Raw genomic sequence first — 22084 nt, 5'->3', positions numbered from 1 at the left:
TGTTAAGAGTCTAAGTTGAAGTTGGCAGGCTGATGGATTTGACACAGGGGTAGAAAGTAGACGTGGGACAAAGTCTGAGTTTACCAATACAGACAACTCCAAGTCCTGAATAGATTGAAGGGGTTTTGTTTTCTCATGTGGGCATTTGAACCTTCTAGAAAGATGGGACCATCCAGAGATACCCAGCCTTGACCCCAGCAGTTTACACTATGAAGCCACTGGAATCACAGACACAAACCCCATAGAGACAGGTCATGCCTCTGAATCAGAAACTTCATTTAAACCCGGAAAAACAAAACTGTGTGAGCCCTGGGCAGCCCAGGAAGGGGAAAGCCCCACGCTGGAGCCAGGCTGCTGTGCTGGGTGCTGGAGGTAGCCTTCTGGCGCCAGGAATTAAGGGCCTGGAGCTGCAGTTCCTCTGAACTGTGTGGCCGGGCTGGTGGTGTTACAGAAAGGTGGGATCTTTGTTTTTTCTGGTAAGCGAGAGGCAGTTTGATGGCACTATGAAAAAGCTTCCTCAGGCATGCAGACCTTAAGTAAATAAAAGCACAAAAATAGTTTTTCAAACCGTGTCCTTCCAGAGCATAGTAGGATTTACTGGGAAATTGGATTGAATTTTCCCTGACTCACCTGACTGCTGAGTGGAGGAATTTAAAGGAAAGGTCTTTGTTTCCCCAGTGGTATCTGCTGAAACAGGGCCAACTGCAGGGCTTACGGCTCCTTATGGGTGACCTTTTAAAAGGCAGCTGGGGGTGTCTGAACAGCAGGCTGGGGAGTAGGGGCTGACGCTTACCTAGACCACCTTACCTCGGAACCCAGAGATGAGAGATTGATTGTCAAACCTCTGCCCCATCCACATATTATAGATCGGCTTCCTGAGGTATAGAGGCCACTGGGCAGCCCTCGGGAGAACAGAGTTGCTTTTCTAGCGCTGATGAAGGATTGGCCCTGAAGTGTCCATGCCTTGACTCGTTCCACTTGGGTATCAAGACTGCAGTTTGCTAGATGGTTGGCCCAAAGCTGGGATTTAGGGCATGACCACAGAGCACAAGGGAAGTTTTCTCTTGAGCCAGGCTGTGCGGATTAAAATGCTAGAACATCATTAGCATCTTAGGAAGGTTTTCAGACACCAGGCTTTAAGGGACCCCAAACCTTCCCAGACCTAAATTTAATGCCGTGGGCCACATTCCATAGAGTTTGGGTTCCTGCACAGAACTTTATTATGGATGAGAACCAGTGGTGTGCCAATACAGTGGCTCTCTGAAGAAATGTAAAAGCCTTGATTTGCAGTGTTTGCCAATGTTCAAGGTGTAACTACTCCCACTGTGCCAATTTCAAACTACCAATGTGAAGTCTCTAAATATGAAGCTGGGAAAAGATGTGCACAATTGGCTGTCATGAGCGGTTCCATTCGGCTCCAGCACACCGTTGAGCTCATGGCCCTCCAACACATATATCCAAAGAGCTCACAAGTACAGGTGATTCAGAGGGGCAAACTGAACCATGTGCCAGGTGTACCCTCAGTACCCCTGCATGTACAGAACACTCTTTCCCCTTAGCTAACAGAATCTTTTAACTAGCAAGATGTTCCATATTACCAGATTAATACTGGGATATATCAGTGGGTGACTCTACTTTAGTAGTGATCACGATAGGACAATGATTGGCTAAGTTTAGGAGCTATCAGATCCCTTGAGGAGCTTGCTTAAAAGGCATCCTGCTCGACTCCACACCCCAGAGAATCTGATTTCCTAGATCTGAGATGGGATCTAGTCATCTGTATTTGGCAAGAAAGTTGCAGGTCGTATTCACACTTTGAGAAGCCCTCATCTACTGTTTGCTCACCCTGTGGCTTAGATGCCTGGAAGTTCAAAGTCTGGTGACTTTTAACAGTGATTTTATTCTTCATACTAACTGTTTTGCTCCAGAGAAACTTCATACTAATTGTTTTGTTCTGTGTTTTTTTAAGTCCTACCATGCAAAATCTGATTCTAAACAATAATATGTATTGACAGCATCCCAAATATCAGACATCAGACATGTGTTATCCCATGTTATTCTGACAACTACCCTATTATTACCACCCCATTTTGCAGATGAGGAAACTGAGGCCTAGAGAAATTTCCCAAGGAGGTGGTGTTAGAATTCAGGTTCAGGCCATCTGACTCCAGAACCTGCATTCTAAGCATAACACTGGGCTGCCTCTATAAAATAGTGTTCCTTTGAGGGTCTTGGGCTTTTTACTGAGCTAATTCAGGCTAAAATTCAGTTAAATTTCTTGAGCATTTAATTGAGTACCTATAAGATGCTATCACTGGCATAAGTTATCTCATTTAATCCTAGCAGCAACCTTACAGGGGAGGTAAGACACTGTTTTCTGGAAGAGGAAAGGGAGATCCAGAGATGTTCTGTGCTTGCCCTGTATTGCACAGCCAGCTGGAGGCAGAGCAGGAATTTGTTGCTCATTCCACTACCCCACAGCTGCCCAGCTAAGTTTCCTGTGTGGTTCTTTAGTCTAAGGCAGCTTTGATTCATTGGTGCTTTTTTAAGCATTTGAGCACGTTTCTGGCAGTCTTCACTTTTGACTGATAAATGTCTGCGTCTGTATATAAAACAGTGTACGAATGGGAAAGACAGCCGTATCCACCACTATCTTTAAACACCAGACAGAGTGGGCTAAGTGTAGCACTAAGATGCAGAGGAGCATGCAAATAGAGAAAAAGTGTTTGTTGTCTCCTCAGGAATTGAAGAAGACTCCCTGAAGGAGGTTACACCAAGCTGGACCTTGAGGGATACATAGGATTTTGGCGAGTATGGAGGGAGGAGTCGGGAATGGGCAGTGGTGAGAGAGGATTTGGTGGAAACTGAAGCTGGGAACCCAGGGACTGGGACCCAATCACAGGGCTTCATGAATCTTGCCAACAGTGTCCCTTTTTTCTTTGGCCCATAACTAGTTTCATGCTTGACTTGTGATTAAGGACACTGATTTTTCTCCTCTAGCTGATCAATCTTATTTTCCATTACCTTAAAACAACTTTTTGTAGCTCTTCTATGGAGGAGTTTTAATTCCTGGGCCCTTGTGCTTTAAGCCCCAGCACCTTCAAAGTGGTCTTCCAGGCACAGGCTGCTGGCTTGAGGGGCCCGGATGTGCTGAGATGCCCCAGTACTTCTTTCTGTTCCCTTAGAGCAAAGGTGTATTTCTGTCCCTCGGCAGCATTGGTGCAGTCGATAGCCAGTCCAGCTGGAGTGGTTCTGGCTCCCTTTCTAAGCACCCATTCCTGGGAGAATGCCTTGGGATCTCTATTAGCGGCTTCGTGTAGTGTGGCTGCCCTGGTGGCTGGAGTGCTTTGAACACCGATTCCCAGGGACATTACACAGTTCCTTTCCACTGTTTTCTGGCTCTCCCAAGTGGACACTGACCTCGATGGAGCCAAATGGCACATTTACCTCTGAGCTCTGGCAGCATTGTTTGGACGATTATTGTAATCTTGAGGGACTTGTGGGGCTCCAATAGCCTTGACTAAAGGCCTTCCATAGGGGGGAAAAAAGTCACAATTGCTTTGCCAGTTAGAGATCAATCACAGCCAGAGCCAACTTCTGCTTTCCTCTTGGAGACACTAACAAGTGCCACAGGATCAGAGGTCTCTCGCCCTAGACCCTCTGAAAAGGAGCCCAGCATGGCCAGTAGGACCCATTAAGACCATCAGCCGTGGGATTGCCTGTCATTACTGGACTCTAGTCTCAGGGATTCCGAGCAGTGTGTCTCTTCTTCATCCCTGAATCTCCAAGCAGAACACTGATATAATCACCCACCACTGAGCAGGGGTTGGTGTGTGCAACATGATGGGGGAATTTTCTGGAGTGGGCATTTTCTTGTGGTCTCCATCACATGTTCTGGATGACATTTGTAGTAATAGCTTGATAGCTGAGGCCTGCTGTGATGCAGTCCCACTGGCAAAGGCCTCTCCTTGTGCCTTTACAAATGTCATGTTCCTGCATGTGCAAGGCACTGCAGGAGGGCTTCTTTATGGACTCTGCTTCCAGTGTAGTCCTGCAACATGTCATCCAGGAAATCTCTCAGAATACTGTGTTGGGACAGGTGGTGCATCTCTGTCTGTGGTAGATGGATGCTGCTGCCTGGTGCCTCCTGAGGCCATTCAGTCCATTTCTAAATTAAAATCTCTAAACAGTAAAAGAAGACCTAGTGAGAACTGCTTTTCTCATCATTGTTCTAGTCTTAGCAGAGCTATGAGAGCCCTCAATACAGGGTTTTGGCTCCCACAGACAACTCATCATCCACCTCATTTCTTTGCCTGGGATTCCTGTCTTTTTTCATCCAAATAAAAGAAAAGCCTCTCATCATGTGAATCTCAAGAAGCAATATGGCGGACATCAAGTTCTTCAGTATACCTCAGGGTAGCTATTTTTTTATTCCAAAGTCTACTTAAGTGTCAGAGAGAAGGCTGAATTCAGTTGCCTAAAGGAGATCTTCAAGTAAGACTTCTACTTAGCTCCTACTATGAATGGAACTATGATAGGGTGGGGAAGATGAAGATATGCATGAGCCTAAGACAGGCAGAGGCCAAGGTGAGCGCTTTGCACAGTTATTCTCTTGGCTACCAAGGTCATCACTGTCTAGTCAATCAGTGAGATCTCTGCCAGTTTGGGCTCAGATTGCCAACATGTGCCCTCAGTTAGCCCCCTGCATGCTGGCCCAGTGTCAGACAGTACAGAGCTGGGACAGGAAGGGGAGGGAGAAGTCCAAATCTTCCAGGCCCAGGATCACACACAGTCTCGATGTCAATGGCAGCCGGAAGTCAGGAAGTAGAAAATGGGACCAGAGAGAGCATCCAAAAAACACCCAAGCCCATCCCAAACACTGGTTCTGAAGAGGGGCCTTGTTGAGTGCAGAGTAGTTGTGTTTGCCATGGGGTGGGGGGAAGGAGCAGCTTTCATGCACTTGGCATGGTGGGCACAGGAATAGACCACTTTCCACTGACGGCTCACCTGGAGCATGCCTTAGATTCCCTTAGTACTTATCTTCCAAGCAGCTCAAAGAGTGAATAAATAGAGACAATTATTGACCTCGTAATCTTAGATAGCAGCATGGATATTAGGGCAATTTATTATCATTTACTACTTCCTCTTTCGAGAGAAGAGAAAATGAACGAGTGTGGAAAATAAATCAACTTCTTGGGAACCTCAGCCTAGTTAACATATTACCATTGATTAAGCAGCTACCACGTGCCAGACTGTTTGGCTATGGAGATAGGAAGGGCTATAAGTCACAATTCCTGTCTTCCAGAAGATTCCCATCTGGTGAGAATCAGAGACATAAACCAGCCACTCTACGACAGCCTTAGGAAAGCTGCCGGGCTTTGCTGAGTGAGGGCGCACCAGGAGGGGAGAGAGAGGCTTCCCTGAGGAGGGGCCAGGTGAGTGGGAGAGATGCGAAGAAGGCCATGAATAATAACATGTTCTATTTTTTTATATCCCTTCTATGTGCCAGCCCCTTCACAAATAAATCATCTAATTCCAAGTGTGGAAACACAAGCTTTGAGAAGATTATAAGCCAAATGCCAAATTTGAACTTGGGCTTCCAAACTCCAGGGCCCAGCAAGGAGGCACTGCATTTTTAAGGCCCATCTCTCATGGTATTTGTTCTCAACTCTGGGAGAGACCTGAGGCCTAAGGAAGCATCCTGGGGACCCAGTGTAGCCCCTTCACCTCCATACATCTTGAATGCTGGTCTTTAAAGTTTCTTCTCCTGAGGAAGTGGGACTGAGACTGTCTTGTGTGGTCGTGTTTTGTTGGGTGGTTGGGGTTGGGGTCCAGAGGGGACATCCTGTTCATGCAGCCTAATGGGGAGCGTCCACCTGCCCCTTGTGTTTCTCAGCACCAACCTGCTACCAGGCCCAGCCCTGGGCTCCAGCCAGGGAGGGGATGCCTTCCAGCCTAGCCATGGCAAGAAGAGGCCAGGAGCCATTTTAGCCACTGGTTTGCAAGAGAAGAAAAGATTCGCTGCTGCTGCCTGCACACACCCGCCTGCTCACTCCCTTTGATGCTGGAGAGCTCACCGCTGCTGCTTGCTTTTCTAGTTTTCTTCCTTCATTTTCCTTTTGCAGATTTCACTGATTTTGAATCTCTCACAGTTGAGCCCTGGGTTTCCAGAGATCTGAGAAACAAAGTGATCACATTTTCCTAGAGGGGAGCTCAACATTCTGCTGGGGAAGTGGGAGATGTCGAGTCTGAGGTCATTTTTTCAAACCCCAACTTGTTTTCTTCTATGAATTTAAGGAGATTTTTGAGTTGGGGAACAAATAAAATCATTCTGTCAGAGCAAAGGAGAAGCATTTTTGTATATTGCCTTAAGCTTTCCATGTACCGTTAAGCGATTAAAATGCAACTGAAACTCTGATAGCAAAAAGAAAAATTAATAAATACAGTATAATAAGTGCATAAAGATTATTAGGGGAAAGGAAGACTCTTGGGACCAGCCATTCTGTGTCCAGATTTGCATCTGCTTGGAGTGAATCACATATCCTTGAACCACAGTTGCTGTTCTTCTCAGTAATTTGGTCTGTCTGAGTTCATGTAAGTGGAAGCCCACAGATCAAACCCACTGTCAGCCACCAGCACAGCTTTTTGATAGTTTTCCAGGGAAGTTCAGTAGCACCTGGTCCTCTGGCCATTGTTACAGATTTATCACATCCATAGGTCCTACCAAGATCTGTGGGTCCAGTTACCTCCCAGTGAGCAGAGACTTTTTTTTTTTTTTTTTTTTTTTTTTGAGATGGAGTCTTGCTCTGTTGCCAGGCTGGAGTGCAGTGGCGTGATCTCTGTTCACTGCAACCTTTGCCTCAAGGTTCAAGCGATTCTCCTGACTCAGCCTCCCAAGTAGCTGGGACTACAGGCACCCACCACCACACCCAGCTAATGTTTGTATTTTTAGTAGAGATGGGGTTTCACCATGTTGGCCAAGATGATCTCGATCTCTTGACCTCGTGATCCGCCCACCTTGGCTTCCCAAAGTGCTGGGATCATAGGCTTGAGCCACCACGCCCAACTGAGACTTACTTTTTAGGCAGAGCTCACATCTACCTTCCTGGAAAGAGCTTGGAATGTTTAAATTAACATAAATACAACCCCAATTTTTTTCATTACAATACCTTTTAGAATAAGTTAAAATGAAAAGCATAATGTTTAAATTATATAAAATTATGTTAACAGCTATAGCATTATAGCGTATGCCATTTTGACATTTTTGTAATTCCTATAGCAACTGAGGTAGTTTCACAACCCTGAAATCTAAGGCCCTTTTCAGGAGCTTTGTTATTTCTTCCAAGAAAGAAGAATTTAAGGTTGTCTGTTTTGCCGTCTTCTTTTTTCCCACCACGAGATTCTCTATGGCGAGCGTAGATATCACTGATTGCCAATAGGCTGTCTGACTGCCTTCAAAGCAGTGTCTGCTTCTTGCAGCTTCTCTGTACATCTGGTGCTTCACCTGAAATTCCTGCTTGCAAAAGGGAGGAATCAAGCCTTATTTAGTCTCTCTTAAGGTTTTCATCATTTGAGCTCTCACCAGTTGTTGCTTCATAATGTCAAAGTCTCGAGCCTTGGAAGGTATCCAGGGGCAAATTCAAAGGCACGCAGCATCTAGCTTGATCCTGAATCCACAAAACCAGCTGTCTTCCCATCTTAGAAACAAGTCCTATATAAATAGAGAATTGGAGATGTCACCCTGCCTTTTCCTTAACTGTAACCATTTTCAAAAGTGAATATTGGATATAAACTAAAGTTTATAAACACATGACTTTGCTTGTCAAAAGTGTTCTCTCTAGAAGGCTGTTTATCTGGAATAAAACGCTGCTCCCATGCTGCCAGTTTCTTTTTCAGTGTTGACTTCAGAAGCACTTTACCAACTACACTGGGAAGTCAGTTAGTACTTTACTTTTGTAGGAACCATTCTATTGTCCCAAACTTTGTGTCTTCTTACGTCACAACTGAGTTTTGTTCCATCCCTCCCTCCTCTGCCACCTGGAGGTATGGGAGGCAGATTTCAGGGGGAGGAAGGCTGTGAGAGTGGACAGAGGCCTGGGAGAACCTCACTGCTATTGGGAAGCAGGCAGAGTGCCAGACCAAGCTGATAACGTGAATGTGATGGACTCTGCCGTGAATGGGAATTGTACCAGAAGTTCAGGAAGGGAAGTGGAGGGCTGCTTGCTCAAAACCGAGGCACTTAGAAAAGTGTGATAAATTTATAAGCAGCACTGGTTTAATGCTACAAGCCTGATCTGTGAGTAATCTCCTGAATAACCTTTAATGAGTAAGCATTAAGTCGATAGACATTGGAAAGAACTCCAGTAATCTAATTCCCCATCCCCCACCCTGCCCATGACAATTTATAGCCTCTGTGTGCTCATTTGACACAGGAAGTGATCAACTTGTTTACCTGGCTCTGTTGGGCATAAGTTCTTAGGTCAATAATTGATGCTATAACCATAATTTTAAATTAATATAATGATTTCCATTTCAGTTCATAAAACCTGTCTGCATCCCAGTATGGTAGATGATGAATATAATTTTCTCCATTTTATAGCTGGAGAAATCGAGCCAGGAAACAGTGATGCTAGAAGGGGACACTAGTCAGTGCTGGTAAACGTTTTAACAGCCAGCTCTCTGAGGGAAGAAGTCCTGGTTTGTAGTGGATGCCGATTTCCATCATGTAAATACTCCCACCTTGGCTGCTTCAAGCTGTCAACATGGCATCACTGAATGCAGAGTGGGGAAGAATTGCACATAGTCAGCTCTTGTGAGCTGGTACTAGCTGGCTGCAGCATAATGGCACCAATGATTGTTTCTGGCTTCAGGCTCTTGGATGACCACTGAGGACCAGCTCAGACCACTTTAAATCCCAACTTAACTCTCAGACTCTGCTCAGCCTCGAACTACATTGCCCTGAAGATTATTTTTCAAACTTTGAGTTGTAACCCATTAAACAGTCGTGAAATTAATTTAGGGAGCTGAATGAGCATTTTTTAAATGAAATAGAATAGAGTAAAACAAAAAGAAATGAATAGAACAGAACAGAAAATATCAGCGTGTACACCACATGTTTCAATGATAGATGATGGATGGATGGGTGGATGGATAGGTGGATGGATGGGTGGGGTGGGTGGGTGGATGGAAAGATGAATAGACGGATGGATGAATACATGTCTATAGTGGGTTGGGGTCAAAAACTAAAAATATTGACCCAGAAGCTAATGTACCTCTGTTTTCTCATCCGAAAAATGGAGTTAGTGGAGTTGCCTCCTCCCTGCCTGTGATCCCGCCAGGGGGTGACCAGATCACTCTGTGATAATGCTGTCATGGTGCTAGCACTCTAATCTACAGCTGATCCATTTGTGGTGACAAAACAGGGCAAAGCAGACAGGTCTGGCTTTGTCTCTTTGGGAGATGGTTGTACGTTGTGTTTGGACAAAGTTCCATCTTCACGGGGCACATGTTTTCTTGGCATTTGGCCACAGCCTAGAGAAGCCTCCCAGTGGCTCTCAGCCTTCCTCTGTCCACATGTGTACACATGTACACATACACACACATGAAGTTCTGCAGTCAGAGGGATCAGCCTTCTTAGGTCTACTGTGAAATGTCATGGGGGAGAGTCCTTTGGAGCAAGGACTCTCCGTTGGAGGGAACTAGTGAATTTTTGAAAATAAGAGAGGTAATGATGAAAGCTTTCTCCACACTCTCTCCTGAGTCCCTCCTGGAAAAAGGTACAAGGCCAAGCAGTGTTTAGGAGCCATCACAGCAACCCCATGAAACAGAGACTGTTAGCCATTTTCAGAGATGAGGACACTCACCCTAGGAAAGGTTCAGCAATGAGCCCTGTGCTCCCGACCTCACCTCTGACCCCAGGCCAGTGCCCAGGCCAACAGCCCCTTCAGAGGACAGCCTGTTAGTCATCCAGGAAATCCTTCCAAACTGGTTTTCTCATCTGTGAAATGGGATATTGTTCTACGTAAGCAGCATGTTCCTGAGAAAAGAGAAATGGCTTTAGAGTCAGAATATCCGGGAATCTCATGCTACTTTTTACAAATCACTGCCGTGAGATTGCAAGCAAATACTTTACTATAGTTGCCTTGCCTGGAAAGTGGAGATGTTGACAGTTTCGCAGGTTCATTATGAAGATTAACTAAAATAACATTATCACATCACAAATCTGGAGAGGTATGTATATTAACATGTCAACAGTGGTTATCACTAGGTGGTGGCATTACAGGTGGTTTCACTCTTCACTTTTTTACCTGTTTTTAATTCAGTGGTGCACTAGTAAATATTTAACAAAAGAAAAACAAAAACCTGATGTGTAGTGTTTGCCCATATCCTTGGCGTAAATACTTCCACCATGGCTGATTTCAAGCTACCGCCATGACGACACTAAACGTGAAATTGGGAAGCGACATGTGTGATTGGCTCTCACAAGCTGGCACCAGTCCACTTCAGCTCACCACTGTTTTTAACTGTGCACTGCATGTTTTGCTTGGGGGTAAATTAGAGAGAGAGAGAAGGAAAGATAATTAATTAGTAGAGTACCTAGCATTATGCCTGGCATTAGTTCTCCTCTCTCCCTGCCCTCCCTCCCTGCTTTGTCCCCCAGCCCACATTGCTCTAATGGAACAGCACACTGCCTGTGAACACCTAGCCATGTGAAGTGGTGGTCTTCCTGGGAGCCAGCTGCCTGTCTTTGCTTCCCATCAGCAGGGCCCTCAGGACCTGGGCAGCCTGTAGAGGATATCCTAAGGTTGACTCACTGAGGAATAATCAAGCAGACTCCCAGGTCCTCTCACTTTCCGCAGGAGACATGCTCAGAGCAGACACTACAAGGTTGACGCTGCCCTCGAGGGAAACTAGGAAAAGTCTCAATGAGTGAAAGGCCTGGAGGGGAACACACCCCCAGGTGGCCACAGTCTCTAAGGAGCCGAACCTTTACCTTCCACTCACTGACATGACAGATGTGTGTGAGTGTGGGGGTGGGGGAGATGGGATGGGCTCAGCAGGTCTCTGGAGGAATACAGAAGAATGAGGCATCAGTGGCAGCCTGACAGGCCCTGACAGGTCACCCAGCATGTGGCCTGTCATTCTGGCACAAGAGTAGATGTTCAAGAAATTTTTGTTAATGCTTGGTTTGGTTTGTTGTTGTTGTTTTAATTTTTAATGATCACCTTATATTCCTTCATAGCCTGACCTGCTGCAGAAAGGATGTCAGGCAGCCAAATAAACGCTTATTGAATAAATAAATAAGTTGTAGCCCTCACCAGCTCCTGGTTTTGCCTGTTCCTGGATATAAACTGTGACTTTAAGTCAAAATGAGATGCAGAGTATTAATAAAGTTTTCTGGTAATGGTATTTTTCTTTAATGTCTTCTGGCTTTTCTGTTTTTTTTCAAATGTATCTTCGGAGAACTTGGATCCCTTTTGTTTTATTTAAAAAAAAAAAAAAAAAAAAGAATATATGTTACAAAAATAACCTGTAAATTAAAAGCAAAACAGGAGTTGTGTCAACAGTTAAGGCCCAAGAAGGGTCATCTCCACGGCTCTAAGGCTCTGCACTGAGGGTCCCGCCTGCCCACAGGGTGTTGGCTGGGCCCAGCATCGGGCTCTTGTCTCAGCCTCTCTTCCCACAGGCCTCCTGCCTACGAGGCCCTGATTAATAACACTCCCCTCCAGGAACTCCCAGAAGACACTGCATGCCAGTCTTAGAAGTGTCAGTGGCGAGAGATGAAGGGGATGACAGGCCACGCCCTTTAAAATACAGTTAGGCCTGTGTCCTGGCCACCCTCCATGAGGCAAGCAGCCACCTCGGGCACCTGAAACCTGGGAGGCCACTACGGTGTGAGTCACCTGCCTCCAGACAGGCCAGTCTACTCTTTCAGTCACAGGCTTCCTTCAGGGCAAGTGGGGGCCTCACCGCTTGCCTATGATAAACCTGCCAGTTCCATTTCCCTTGAAGCAGCAGGGCTGCTCTGGGAAGGGAGCATAGAGCCTGGGGGCCTCCCTTAGGTATTTGTTGGGTTTGAACCTTCCCCTCCTCTGGCCTAGGATGGCAGTTGAGGGAACCATCCTGTTTGAGGGGTTTTGTTAAAGACACAAGCTGAATCTAGCAGATGAGGGCTTGTGGGGATTCTCAACCTGAGGAGGTTTAATTCCTCCATCACCCCTGCCACTGTTCGTGGCTGCCCTCTCAAAGCCAGTCAGCTAAGAGGAGGCAGGGCGGAGGTGCCCGCCAGAGCCCTGTCTCCACCCGGTGGTGCACAAGATATAACCACGGGTTTCCTATAACTGGACTGTTTGTTCTTTTTTGCTGGTTTTTTTTTTTTTTTTTTTTTTTGTCAGATAGATAGATAGATAGATAATTTTTTTCTTTTTCTTTTTGAGACAGAGTCTCACTCTGTTGCCCAGGCTGGAGTGCAGTGGTGTGATCATGGCTCACTGCAGCTTTGATCTCTTGGACTCAAGCAACTCTCCTACCTTAGCCCCCTGAGTAGCTGGAACTACAGGCACAAGCCACCTCACCCGGCTGATTTTTGTACATTTTTTGTAGAGATGGGGTCTCACTTTGTTTCCCAGACTGGTCTTGATCGTCCTGCCTCCCAAAGTGCTGGGATTACAGGTGTAAGCCACCACACCCAGCTGAGATACAATTCACATACCCTACAGTTCACCATTTAAAGTGTACAGTTCAGTTGGTTTTAGTCTGTTCTCAGAGTTGTGTGACCGTCATCACTATCGATCTTAGAACATTTTCATTGACCCAAAAAGAAACTCTATACCTGTTAGCAGTCACCCTCGAATTCCTCCAGGCCCCCCAACCCAACCAAGCACTTACCTCCTTTTTGTCTCTATAGATTCGCCTATTCTGGACATTTCATGTAAATGGGGTCATTCAATATGTGACCTTTTGTGTCTGCCTCTTTTCATTTAGCCTAATATTTTCTAGGTTTATCCACATTGTAGCCCGGATCAGTACTTATTGCTTTCACTGGATGGATAATGTTCTGTGGTATTTTGTTTATCCACTTGTCAAGTGGTGGGTGTTTGGGTTGTATCCACTTTTTGGCTATTCTGAGTAATGCTGCTGTGAACATCCATGTACATATGTGTTCATTGTCTCGGAGGTATTTTCACGTAACTGATCTTTTGACAGTATGCACCTGATCGCGTCACTTCTTTGCTTAAAAAGCCCCAGTACTTCCCATTGGTCTTAAAGTCAGAGTCAAAATCCTCACCTGGGCATGGAAGGTTCATGGCTTCTGGGCCTGGCCAGCCTCACCCTGCTGTTTCCCCTGTTCTGTTCCAGCCAAGAGGCTCCAAGGCTCCCTCCATGCACAGAACCTCCTTCCTTGGCTTCATCTTCAAACTTTCCGCCTTCCCCCTGCCTGGCCCTTTGCTTCCCTAACCTCTACTCATCCTGGAGTCTCAGATGACCTGCCCCCTCCTCAGGGAAGCATTCTCCACTGCCTCACACTAGGTTAGGGCCACCTGCCGCACACTCCCAGGAGACCCCGTGCATCGCCTCTGTAGCCCGTAACACAGCTGCAGGCAATGATGACTCGTGTAGTGGTCTGCCTGATGCTTCTCTCTTCTGCTACCTTAAGCTCCAGGAGAGCAGAGAACTCATTCTTGTTCCCCAGTTTTCCCGAGCACCTAGCACATTGCCTGGCACATTCAGGTGCTCAGTAAATATTTATTGAATGAATAATGGGTAATGATGGCAACAAATGAGCCACTTGTTCAGAGGACTCCTTCAGCCTTAGCATGTCCCTCAGGTGATGGAGAAACCCAGGCACTGCCGAGGCCAAATGACTTCTCCTTCTGTCCCCAGCCAGACACCCTCTCACATCCCTGAAGGACCGCTGCTTACACAGGAATGGGTTTGGAGGAGTTCCTCCCAGCCTGAGATATATAGAGCCTCAGTGAATCCCAGCTAACATGTGGGTTCTCTCAGGACAGGGTGATTCCCATAGCATGTGACTCAGAGCAGCCCCTCAGCACCACAGACTGAATCAGGAGCAGCCGCAGTCCATGTCCAGGGGAGAAATGAGGAGGGATTCTCTGACGCAATTGCTTCTCTGAGAGGCGGGGAGCTGCCTTATGACAAACCGAGTTCCCTTAGTAAAGACTATTGCCTTTCTGCGTGTTGTGTTTGAAAAACTGTCCTTGAAGAAATTCCAAGAGGCAACTGTACACCTTCTGAGACTTAATTGCTTTTTCAAAAAACACTGTTTTCATTTCCCCCACAGATATGCACTTATTTGGCCATTACCCAGCACATGACGACTTCTATCTCGTAGTGTGCAGTGCCTGTAACCAGGTCGTCAAGCCACAGGTTTTCCAGTCGCACTGCGGTAAGTGGACACCTGCACTGTCACATCTGCAGCTGCTGCCCTGGGGACAGTCGCCTTCCCCTGGGCTCCCCGACAGGGTCTGGCCGTGTCTTGTCTTAGCCTGAGGCTGTGGCTAAAGTCTTCCTGGGCTGCTGCCTCTGTTCGCAGGCTGTTTTAGGAGCTGTAGTCCTTCTGCTGAAATGCTCAGTCCTGTCAGAACAAATGAGAGAAAACCTGCAACTTGTCTTGGTCGATGGGGCTAGACTGAAGCCATCTGCCCAGCCTGGCAGTGGCCTCTGTAGGTGACCAGGGGTAGGGGAGAGCTGCTTAAGGAGTTGCTCCTGCAGCCAGACATTTTCTCCCCCTGAAAGAGGGCCAGGAGAGAATCTCCCCAGACTTAACACAAAGGAGGGCTGGGGCCAAGTGCAGCCCAGTGTGTGGACCATTGGGGTGCTGCCCCAAGGAAATGGTGCATCAGTAAAACCTTACATTCCAATTCACCTTTCCCAAGAATCCCCCTTGTTAAAAAAAAAAAATCCAAGGTGAGGTTGGGAACTGCTCTCTGTCTCTATCTTGACATCCTTGATGTAATAAATTCCTTCAGTTGGTCATCAGCAAACCATGTAGCTGCCATGGACAGATAAAGTCCACGTGGCTGCTCCCCTCAGGGATGAATAAACAGCCATTTGGCCTTAGACTACAAGTCACTTAACCTCTCTGGGTGGAAGTTTCCTTATCTGTAGCAGGGAATTGGGTCTGACAATCTCCAAAGCTATAACATGCTGTGAGTCCAGCACAGCATCTCCCAATCTTTTTATTTAAGCTGTATTCCCTGTTGATGAGCATAAAATCTGAATGCGCTCCTTACCATTAAGGTTTCAAAGTACATTCTATTGTGCCTAAAAAAAGTCAAAGCACATATAATATTGAGTATGCTTTTGCAGATTACACACATTTCCCCTTTCTCGCACCATGAATTTCTGACTTTTCCCCACCTCTTCAGTTATCATTATTCTATAATAAAATAAAAGGAAGTTGAGCTTATCCAGGCTCTTTAACATTCTCTCTAGATACTAATTATCAACTGCAAACATGTGTATATGTAGGTATATGATATATACATATCTACATATATATAATCTGTATCTGTGTATATATTGTAGGCATATTTTGTGTTTATAATCTGTAGAATTCAGGCTTAAGGAGCACCTCTGGGAGTGAGTCCAGGACTTTCAAACCAGCACAAGGCAAAGAAAGGGCCCTAGAAAGTGCTATATGAGGAGCTTAGGTCAGAGGCCAAGTCTTCTGCCCCTCCCTGCAGCCAGCACTGTGTCCTCGGGCTACTTGCTTGATGTCTCAGGGCTTTGGTTTCCTTGTCCCTACCATGGGAAGATGACTTCTGTGGGTGCGTCCAGCTCTGACATGTTCATTCTGGCAGACTGAGCAGGAAAGGAGCAAGTTGTATGCCTGGCACAAGTCGACCTTCTTGCTCAGTGCTCTGTACCAAATGACCCTCTCCACTGCCTGGAAGAGAGAAAGGGTTAAACCTCTCCAAAGAGAAACTGTCAGAGCCTGGTGGCAGAATTCTGCCCAGGGGTAAGGTCCCAGATTGCCAAGGGAGGAGGCTCTGAGGCTTGGTAGAGCTGATACACCTGCCTCCCGCCACCCTGGGGCTCTTGGCATAAGAGCCAAGTGTCAGCTTAGGGGACAGCCTGTGGCTTTGGGAGCTCTAAGCAATGCAGTAAATTAGTTTGGGGGTTTGGGGTTACTGATCTCATCCCTCAAAGCCTAGTCTCCATTAAGCTTCTTGCTGAACCAGCTGACAAGCAACAATGGAGACATGACCCCAGCTCAGCAAATTCAGGCACCGAGGCCTCCCTCAGCTCTAGGTGTGTGTCCTAGTACAAAGACAAACTTACGTTTATCAAGACCAGGAGAGAGTGCAAAGCAGAGGTTAGAATCATTGCAACTCTTTGTGGGGAGTACTTTTTAGTGTCCCTAAAAATTCCTGCAATAGCTGCATGATTGTCTAAGTCAGTTCAGGCTGCTATACCAGTATCATAGACTGGGTGGCTTATAAACAGCAGATATGTATTTTTCACAGTTCTGGAGGGTAGAAGTCTGAGGTCAGAATGCCAACAAGGTCAGATTCTGGTGAGGACTGTCTTCCAGGTTGCAGATGCCCAACTTCTCGCTGTGTCCTCACATGGTGGAAAGAGAACAAGAGTTCTCTGAGGTCTCTTTTATATGAGTACTAATCCCATTAATGAGGGCTCCATCCTTATGACCTAATTATCTCCAAAGGCCCCACCTCCTCATACCATCACATTGTGGGTAGGATTTCAACATAGGAATTTGTGGGGGACACAAACATTCAGTCCATAGCAACATTCAGTCCAGTCTTTTCTTTTCTTTTTTCTTTTTTTCTTTTTCTTTTTTCTTTCTTGTTTTCTTTTTCTCTTTCCTCGCAGGACTGGCCTTGCTATTTTCCACAAGTTAGTAAGAATGCCATTGTACTGAGTGCCAGACACTGTGCCACGTGCTTTCCTTATCTGTTTTTTGTTTTCTTTTGTTTTGTTTTTTGGGGTTTTTTTGTTTGTTTGTTTTTTTTTTTTTTTTTTTTTTTTTTGAGTCAGACTGTCATCCAGACCAGAGTGCAGTGGTATAATCTCAGCTCACTACAACCTCCACCTCCCCAGTTCAAGCAGTTCTCCTGCCTCAGCCTCCTGAGTAGCTTGGACCGCAGGTGCCTGCCACCCCTCTTGGCTAATCTTTGTATTTTTAGTAAAGACGGGGTTTCGCCATGTTGACCAGGCTGGTCTTGAACTCCTGACCTCAGGTGATCCATCTACCTTGGCCTCCGAAAGTGCTGGAATTATAGGCATGAGCCATCGTGCCCAGCCTCCATCTCTTTGAGCATGTAATCCTTTCAACAGCCCTGTGATGTGGGTTATTATACCTATTTTGTAATTGAGGAAGCTAAGGCTTAGGAGGTCAGTGCTTTGCCCGAGGTCTGGAAGCTAGGTGGGTGTTGGCCTGATTTGGGGCACAGGTCAACACCCTGTGGTTTAACTGCAGAACTTTCTTTCAAATGGAATCTTACATAGAACCCCAATCTATAAATATATATGGAAGCAGAACTGTTGAGGTTGAAATTAGGACAGGGTCCAAGCCCCATGGACGCAGCCTTCTCCTGACTTTTTTCACCCCCCACCTGCCAGGGCTCCACAGAACATTATTTGAACTTTGTTGATGTAGAGGAGAGAACATGGGCTTTGGAATGAGACAAAGCAATTCAAGACTCCCCCACTAACTGTGTGACTTTGGGCAGGTTACCTCATCCCTCTTCACCTCCATTTCTTCATCTGTAGAATGGGTACCCTGCCTGCCTCAGGGAGTTGTTGGGATGATGTGACTGATGTGAGGCTTAAGGTTCATTTTCTCCTCCCTTCTCTGCATGATGTCTTTCCCCATCGCCCCCAGCTAGATGCAACTCTTCCTGCTGAACATCCACAAAACTCTGTTCTTCTGTGCCACTTCCCCTCCTGCCAAGCTGTCATCTGTGCCACCTCCTGCTTCTCCCATGTCGTCATCTGTGGCCTGATTCAGATTCTAGGATTCTTTCCCAAGCAAGGATATACCTTTTCAGTTCTGTGCTCTCAGTGTTCAGAAAGTGGACTCATCATGGGTGCATGGCAGTGCTCAAGATCTTGGTATACTAGTCATTTAACTTAAATTGAAAAAAGTGTGTGTGTTGTGTGTTTAACCAGTAAGTTATGGAGACTTCAGAAATTTGTGGTTAAAGGAAAACTGTTTCTTACTCAACACTTCTGATACCAAATTGTGAGTTTTCCATACCAAGGGGATTCTCTGCAGATACCAATTCAGTGTCCTACGATTTAATTCAGTTCCAACAATAACTACCTGTAGCTGGGGCTGGGCACAGTGGCTTATGCCTGTAATCCCAACATTTTGGGAGGCCAACTGGGGAGGGTTGCTTGAGCCCAAGAGTTCAAGACCATTCTGGGGAACATGGTGAAACCCCATCTCTGCAAAAAATTTTAAAAATTAGCCGGGCATGTTGGCATGTGCCTGCTGTCCCAGCTACTCAGGATGCCAAGGTAGGACAATCACTTGAACCCAGGAGGTTGAGGTTGCAGTGAGCTATGATGGTGCTACTGCACTCTACCCTGGGTAACAGAGTGAGAACCTGTCTCAAAAAAATGCGAACCAAAAAAACACTACCCAGAGTTAGCACAGACCCCACAGATTAAAGGCTCAGTCCCACAAAACTGTACCCCCACTTCAGATGCCAATCACAAGTAATAGGTCCCCAGGTTACCCACATTTCTGTCTGACTTGGCTATAAATTAGGCGTCTCCACACCCCTCCTCAGGTTCAATAATTGGCTATAACGACCCACAGAACTCAAGGAAACACTTTACTAATGTTTACTGGTTTATTTCTATTACAAAGGATATAAATGAACAGTCAGAGATAATAGGGTGAGGTCTGATAGAGTGCTAAGTGCAGGAGTGTCTGTCCCTGTGTGGAGCTGGGGTTCACCACCCTCCCAGCATGTGGATGTGTGTAGTAATCTGGAATCTCTTTAAACCCCATCCTTTAGGGTTTTTGGAGGTTCCATGCATGGTTGATTAAATCATTGGCCATTGATGATTGACTCAATCTCCAATTGGTCTTTCTGGTGACCAGCCCCCAGCCTGAAACTGCCTTATGTACCCCAGCCACCAGTCATCTCATTAGCATAAAAAGACACTCCAGAGATCCCAAGGGTCTGAGAAGCTCTTGTGTCAGGAAACTGAGGACTAAGACCAAATATAATGAAAGATATTCCTATCACCCCTGTCACTCAGGAAATTACAAGGGTTTTAGGAGCTCTGTGCCGGGAACTGGGGATAAAGACCAAATACATATTTCTTATTATATCACAATATCACAGTACCAGTGTGAAAAATAGAATGTCATAGTGGAAAAGTCATGAATTCTGGAGTCAAACAGAGGCAGGTTAGAATCCTAACATTTACGAGCTATTTGACCTTGAGCTAATTATGACTTTCTGAGCCTTCTTTTCCTCTATAAAATAAGGATGGCAATTCCTGCTTGCAGAGTTCCTGTGAAGAACACAGAAAAAGGTTGTATCGTTTTCTGGCACATGGTAAGGGAATAAAGAAAGGATTGTCAATAAATTGTGGCTATTTTTTATTAAGTTGAATGTTTCTTATGAAAAATGGGAAAACCAATTCAGTCAAGTGCTTCCTGCCTTCGTTTCTTGCCCTGTCTCAGAGGACGTGCACGCTGAGGTCAGCACACAGACTTTCGCCTGTGATTCATCTTTTGCTTCCCACACTCTTGGAGGCAAGAAATGCCAGCCTGAATGTGATTACATTTGCTAGGAGTCCTGAGGGCTTGGCTTTGCAAATATTGGTTTACATTCACATTAGGCCCCTATGGCAGCTCTTTTAGAAATGCTGTGAAGCTCCAGTATCTCTCTGGGTTCCCTGCCAAGGTCCATCCAGCCTGTGCCATAGCGTCCTACAGGGGTAACATGGAGCCCCCCACCCAGGACTGGCCACAATCCTTCTGCTCCTGATCGTGTGCCCCATGCTGGCATCCCCAATGTAGAAAGCAGGTGCAACTACTTCTGGGGAGACCCTTTGCTTGGCATGGATGTAGAGTGCTCTGGGAACCACATTCTGTGTCACTCCATTAGGGATGGCTTCCTCGGATCTGCTTCCTAAATCTGTACCAACAGCCTTTTAGACACTTTTTAAACTTCTACCCAGGAGATCTAGGATTTCGAGAGATGAGTTTGTTTCTAAAGTCCCTTAGGTGAATGGATAAGGTTATTTAGGAATAGCTGTAGAAAGGGGAAAACAGAAACAAGAAGCCTTACCTTGGGAGTCGCAGTTCCACTCTGCAGGCATCTCTGTCCTTTGTAGCTGTCCATCCCAATTTGTGGCTTGATGCATTGACATGGCGTGTGAGCCTAGTGGTTGAGCGTAACCTCTCTAGGATCCATCTGTTAGATTAAAATTCCAGCTCTAGGCCAGGCACAGTGGCTCACATCTGTAATCCCAGCGCTTTGGGAGGCCGAGATGGGCAGATCACCCTGAACTCGGGGATTCAGGACCAGGCTAGGCAACATGGCGAAACTCCGTCTTTACCAAAAATACAAAAATATTAGCCAGGCGTAGTGTTGTGCTCTAGCTACTTGGGAGGCTGAGGTAGGAGGATTGCTTGAGCCTGGGAGATAGAGGTTGCAGTGAGCTGAGATTGTGCTACTGCACTTCAGCCTGGACAATGGAGCAAGACCCTCCCTGTCTCAAAAATAAAAATAAAAAAAATTCCAGCTCTACACCTTATTCCCCATGTGACCCTGGGCAGGTTACTTTGCATCCGTGTTTCCATTTCTGTATTAAAATGGAAATAATAATTTATCTCATAAAGTTTCATGTTGATTAAAGGAACTTGCATGTGGAAAGCACAGTTGTACAACAAAGTTTGCTTTAAAAAAAGTTTCACAACTATTAACTGAGGAATAAGCTACAGAGATTTGTAATGAAATCTTGTCCAGTGTTTCCACTTGTGATTACTATGGAAAGGAAGATGTTTGTGGCTCTTCCTCTTGTCAGAGCTGTGGTAGGTCCTTACCTCAGCCCAGAGAGAATCCAGGGACAGGGCAGGGGATGCTCTGTGTGTGTGTACACAGGCATGTATGTAAGATGAAAACAGGGAGGTGCAAGGTGCCTATACTGGAAAAAAATTGTTTATTACTTTTTAGTAATTGTGTATTTTCAGTCAATTTGGACTACTGTAATTAAAGAAAAAAATAATAGTTAGACCCAGGTTGTAGTTTTGTAATTGGGAGTTTGTAATTTATGGTGAGTTGTCTGATTTGCCTAAATGAAAGACGTAGGATTTTTTGGGGGGTCCTTATCTTCTAATATAGTTACATAACTATATTAGATAACTAATATAACATAACTACCTACAATGAAGCAGGGTTTCTCAGCAGGGGCACTATGGACATTTTGGGCTGAATAATTCCTTGCTGTGGGGCTCATTCTGTGTCTTACTATAGGATGTTGAGTGGCTTCTCTGACCTCTACCTACTGAATAACAATAGCAGTCCCCACCCCACTCCTAATCTTGACAACCAAAACCATCTCATGACATTGCCAATATCCCCTAGGGTGCAAAATCGCCCCCAGTTGGGAACTACTGCCATAAAATATAACATGCCCCCATTTGTTATACTGTATTTCATGCTTTTCTGTATTTAAATTTTTTATCAAAGTGAAATATATATTTATGCCCAGAAATGACTTCTGTGGAATCACATCCACATGTAGAAAGTTGACTCCTTCAGCTTGCACAGAGCTAGCCATTGGAATTATTTCCCTATCACACGTACATGCAAAGTGTAAAACAAACTTACAGCAGTCTATAAAGTTGCAGTCCTTTCCATTTCAAAATAATTAAAAAAAAAAAAAAGGCAAAAGAAATAACACCTTCATGTACACAGATCCCACAGAATTTGTCAGCCACACTTGGCACTAGTCCTCTCAGCAGAAAACCATACGCTCCACACTCCGCCCATCAGACAGAGATAATCCTTGAATGTCACTGCTACTTAAAAAAAAAAAAAAAAAAAAAAAAAAAAAAAAGATAAAAACC

General features: G+C 45.6%; 1 protein-coding gene across 9 annotated transcripts in view; it reads left to right on the top strand.

Annotated features, from left to right (window-relative positions):
• Window positions 1-22084, top strand: part of ATXN7L1 (ataxin 7 like 1) — a 282375-nt gene that overhangs the window by 74213 nt on the left and 186078 nt on the right. For all 9 annotated transcript variants that reach the window (XR_001886125.1, XM_017874663.1, XM_017874662.1 and 6 more), the window contains one exon: window positions 14303-14407. Coding sequence is in view for 8 of the 9 variants with exons in the window: in XM_017874663.1 (XP_017730152.1) it covers window positions 14303-14407 (105 nt within the window). In the remaining variant the exon portion in view is untranslated. The remainder of the gene's footprint in view (window positions 1-14302; window positions 14408-22084) is intronic.

The sequence above is a fragment of the Rhinopithecus bieti genome, unplaced genomic scaffold (assembly GCF_001698545.2).
Source record: "Rhinopithecus bieti isolate Rb0 unplaced genomic scaffold, ASM169854v2 scaffold_7414, whole genome shotgun sequence".
Lineage (NCBI taxonomy): Eukaryota > Metazoa > Chordata > Mammalia > Primates > Cercopithecidae > Rhinopithecus > Rhinopithecus bieti.
The sequence above is the reverse complement of the archived record's forward strand: the minus strand, read 5'-3'. Positions and strand labels throughout refer to the sequence as shown.